The sequence below is a fragment of the Alligator sinensis genome, unplaced genomic scaffold (genome assembly GCF_000455745.1).
Source record: "Alligator sinensis unplaced genomic scaffold, ASM45574v1 scaffold1065_1, whole genome shotgun sequence".
In the NCBI taxonomy this organism is placed as follows: domain Eukaryota; kingdom Metazoa; phylum Chordata; order Crocodylia; family Alligatoridae; genus Alligator; species Alligator sinensis.
Window position 1 is genome coordinate 587,902 of NW_005842812.1, and position 4,181 is coordinate 592,082.

The following is a 4,181-nucleotide window of genomic DNA, read 5'->3' on the forward strand; positions in this document are numbered from 1 at the left end:
GGGGGCGGGGCCTGGGGGCTGATATTGCCCCATGGGGGTGCTGCTTGTGCCCCTGTGGGATATGGCCCCTGGGGGGGCTGTTGTGTGGCCCCCTGCCCCTTTGCCTGGGGGGCTTGGCAGGGTGCCCCCCCAGCCTGGCAGGGCCCCTTTTCATTGTCCGCCCATCTGCCCTGTCCCTGCCCTCCGTGTTCACTTGCTGGCACGACCTTGGTCTTGGCGTGGCTCCGGGCCACGGCACTGTCCTTCCCACCCCTGTGGGATATGGCCCCTGGGGGGGCTGTTGTGTGGCCCCCTGCCCCTTTGCCTGGGGGGCTTGGCAGGGTGCCCCCCCAGCCTGGCAGGGCCCCTTTTCATTGTCCGCCCATCTGCCCTGTCCCTGCCCTCCGTGTTCACTTGCTGGCACGACCTTGGTCTTGGCGTGGCTCCGGGCCACGGCACTGTCCTTCCCACCCCACCCCCCACAAGCCCTTGGCTCCCACCCGTACACATCCAGCTGCGACCCGCTCTCAGGTGCCAAGCCGGCAGGGCCCATGCCCCACGACATGCAGTAGTGCCCACGCCACGGGCTCCATTCCTAACGCCCCCCTCCCCCATTGCAGACATCACCTTCAAGCTGGACGAGCGCACGGCGCACAGCACCCTGGACCTGTTCAAGCGGGACACGGGCGCCGTGTACCGCGGGGTGGGCATTGACCCCACCAAGGCGCCCCGGCCCCGCAACCCTGAGCGCTTCCGGGACTGGGCCGTGGTGCTTGGCGACACGGCCGTGGATGCCGGGCGCCACTACTGGGAGGTGACGGTGAAGCGGTCGCAGCAGTTCCGCCTCGGCGTGGCCGACGTGGACGTGTCGCGGGACGGCTGCATCGGCACCGACGAGCGGTCCTGGGTATTCGCCTTCGCCCAGCGCCGCTGGCAGGCCTTCGTGGGCGGCGAGGCCATGCCGCTGCCCAGCGTGGGGCAGCCTGAGCGCGTGGGGCTGCTGCTGGACTATGATGCTGGGCACCTCAGCCTGGTGGACGCGGGCTGGCGCCGACGCCTCCACACGCTGTCGGCCGACTTCCGGAGCCCCGTGGTGCCCGCCTTTGCCCTCTGGGACGGCGAGCTCCTCACGCACTCTGGGCTCAATGTGCCTGAGGACCTGACGGGCGACTAGCTGTGGCCCTGGGAGCCTGGACTTCTGCCCTGGGGGTGTCGCCCCAGCCAGGCCAGGGCTTTGCCAGCCGGACATGGCCTTGCTGTCTGCCCTGGGCAGCTCTGTGCCACTCCCAGTCCCTCCTCCACCCACCGTGGCATCCTCAGATCCTCTGTGCCAGCCTGTTTACAGCTAGCGCCAAATGCCTGCCCTGCCCTGGGTTCAGGGGAAGCTGTTGCCCCCTCCTGGTGTGGGGGGAGCAGGGGGTTGGGCATCAGTGCCCTGCCAGACTGGCATGGGGCATCTCACAAGCACTTTACCCACGGTCCCTTCAGTGGGAGCCCCCCAACAACGCACCGGCTGCCAGGACTGGACATGGGTGGGGGAGCTGGGCGTCTCGGCCCCTTTCTCCCAGCTCGCTCCTCTCGGGGGCAGGGGGGACCTTGGGCCTTTGTGCCCCCCCAGGGTTCCCGTCCCCTGTGCTCTGTGCCCGGCTCAGCCCTTGCTGGGTGCTTGGGGCTGCATTTGCAATAAACCAGGCATGTGACTCCCTGCCTGGCGTTTGCCCCTATGTTCCCGCGCCATAGGGGAAGGGCGTGGTCGTAGGGTAGGGGATCCCAGTCGGGTGAGTCTGGGGGTGTAGCCTGCTCCCCATGACCTGCTGCTGGACTGGAGCCTGAGGGCTGCAGTTGTCACATGGGGGGGGCCGGGGTGCAGGGGGTGGCCTGGCCTAGTGGGCAGAGCGTGGTGCCCCTAGTGCCTGCTCTGTGCTAACAGCCTGTCCTAGGGCGGGCCTGGGCAGCTGTGCGGCTGGATTAGGGGGGTGCTGGCCCCTTTAAAGGAGTGATGGGGCACACACTAGCCAATCTGCAAGTAGAAGGGGAGGCAGAGGAGCCAATGGGAGGTGGATGGGAGAAGACCCGCCCCTTCTCCCTGTGGGGAGGGGGGGGTGGCAGGACTCCCTAGCCCTAATGGGCCGCTCCCTGGGGCTGGAGCCTGCGTGTGAATGCGTGTGCATCAGTGCAGGTGTGTGCACATGCACATTGGGGCTGCCAGTCCCTGCCCCCCTGGGCTGTCTCATGGGGGCCAGACCGAGCCAGCACCTCATCTGCCTGCGGGGGTTGAGGGTCCCGGCTTTGCACCAATGTCTGCAGCCACCTGCCAGGTCCTGCCCCCATCCTGCCTCAGTTTCCCTTCCTGCACACTGATCACTTGGGAACTCCATGCTGCAGGAGGCCTCTGGGCAGGTCCCCAGCGGCTTGTGAAGTGGGGGGAGACCCCAGGCCTGGAGAAAGCTGCCCCCCTTCCCCAGGGGACACTCAAGGGACAGCCCCCACCCTTTGCGCTGGGGCCAGGGGAGGTAAATGCATGTCCTCCAGGTGCTTCTCCCCTCTCTGGTACCCTGCCAGTCCCCGCGATGGATGGGACCAGGGTGGAGGCCTAGGAGGGGTTGCGCCGGTCCCTTGGGACCCCTGCAGCAGGGTATGTGCACCCCCGGAGCCCTGCTGGCTGGGGCACGGGGGCAGGCCGAGGGCAGTGTTGGCAGGGAGTGAAGGTTGAACCTAGGAGTCCTGCCTCCCAGTCCCCCTGCTCCCCACTGCTCTACCCACTGCACCACCCTCCCAGGGGTGGGCAGGGCTGGATCCTGCACCTGGGCCGGCAGCAGGGAAGCCCCGGGCCGGATCCTGGCCAGAGTGGACTCAGGCTGCGAGCCTTGCCTGGGCCTATGCACACGCGTGTACATGCCCCCACTCCCCAACTCAAAAGGTGCTGGGGTGGGGGGGTATGGAGAGGTTAACTCCTGCCCTGCCAGAGCCCTGGGACCCCTGCTGGGTTGCTTCCCCCGCACCCAAAGATGTGCCTGGCAGCTGGGGCCCCTGAGCGCAGCTCCCAGAGGTGGTTGGAGGGGGCACCAGGGCAGTGTCCCCCCTTGCGGCAGCCAGGGCCTGGCTGAGCCCCAGCCCATCTGCACGGCCCCCTCCCCAGGCTGGCCCAGAGTAGCCCCCCCGCCCCAAGCAGCTGCTGGGCCTGAGCTATGCCAGGAATTTGCAAAGTATCTGGAAGCTCCTGGGAAGGGGGGAGCAGGGGCAGCTGCTTCCTGCCCCCTGGGTCCCCTGCACAGCCCCCCACCTGCCCCCAGCTTTGCCCCTTGTCCCCCTGGCTGGGAGGGGGCCAGGGGTGAGGCCCCCCTCTCCAGGGAACTTGGCCTTGGAGCTAGAAGCTAGAGTGAACCGAGCAGGAGGGGCGTGGCCTGATTTACATATATTTGCATACACTGTGCAGCGCTGCCCCGCCCTCCAAAGCCCCCCAGCTCCTGCCCCGTTCAGTCCCTGAATGGGGCAGAGGGATCCGGGCTGGGTTTTCCTCTGGGCTGGGCCCAGGGGTGGAGCCTCTACCTGAAGCCTGCGGGGGCTCACCTGGCCCGGCCCCCCACAAAGCCCGGCCTGGACTCCAGGCCCTGCCGGCCTGGGATGGAGCCTCCTGCTGGAGGGGGCATCTGTGCAAGCAGGGGGAGGAGGAGGAGGAAGGGGGGTGATCTTGGCCCCATGCCTCAGTTTCCCCTCTTAGAGGCTGGTTGGGTGGGGATGGCGGGGGGGGGTGTCCTGCTCTGGACAGCAGCCCCCTGCATTTTGCCCCCCAAAAGGGGCAGGGGTCCCACTTACTGCCCCCCGCCCTGCCCTGTCTGGGGGGGAGGGGGTTTACTGCCTCCAGGGAGATGCTGCCCCCAGGCCTGAGGCCCAGTGGGAGCCAATGCCAGCCAGAGGGGCAAAGTCCTTGCCCCTGCTGCCTCTCCCAGGGGTGCCACTGGGGGTCGCCCCCTGCAGTTCCCTCAGGGGCCACAGCACATCTCCGAAGCTCAGCAGGCTCCCCCAGGGTCCGATATTGGATGGGAGACCAAGCAGTGGAGGGGCACCTAGATGTGTCTTTCCCCATCTCTCCTCCCCCACCAGGTGCCCCCCTCAGGCGCCAACTTGGAAATCAAGGGGACACTGCATAGGCCCCCCCATCCAGCTGGCACTTTGACTCCCCCCACTCCTAAATCACCTGA

General features: G+C 67.6%; 1 protein-coding gene across 1 annotated transcript; it reads left to right on the top strand.

The window, feature by feature from the left end:
* Positions 1-2: 2 nt before the first annotated feature.
* Positions 3-1,759, top strand: SPRYD4 (SPRY domain containing 4; the record flags this gene model as incomplete). The annotated part of the gene is made up of 2 exons (XM_025191375.1): positions 3-165; positions 366-1,759. Coding segments are annotated over 2 exons (951 nt in total), but the record flags the coding sequence as incomplete, so codon positions are not given.
* Between the last annotated feature and the right edge of the window lie 2,422 nt (positions 1,760-4,181).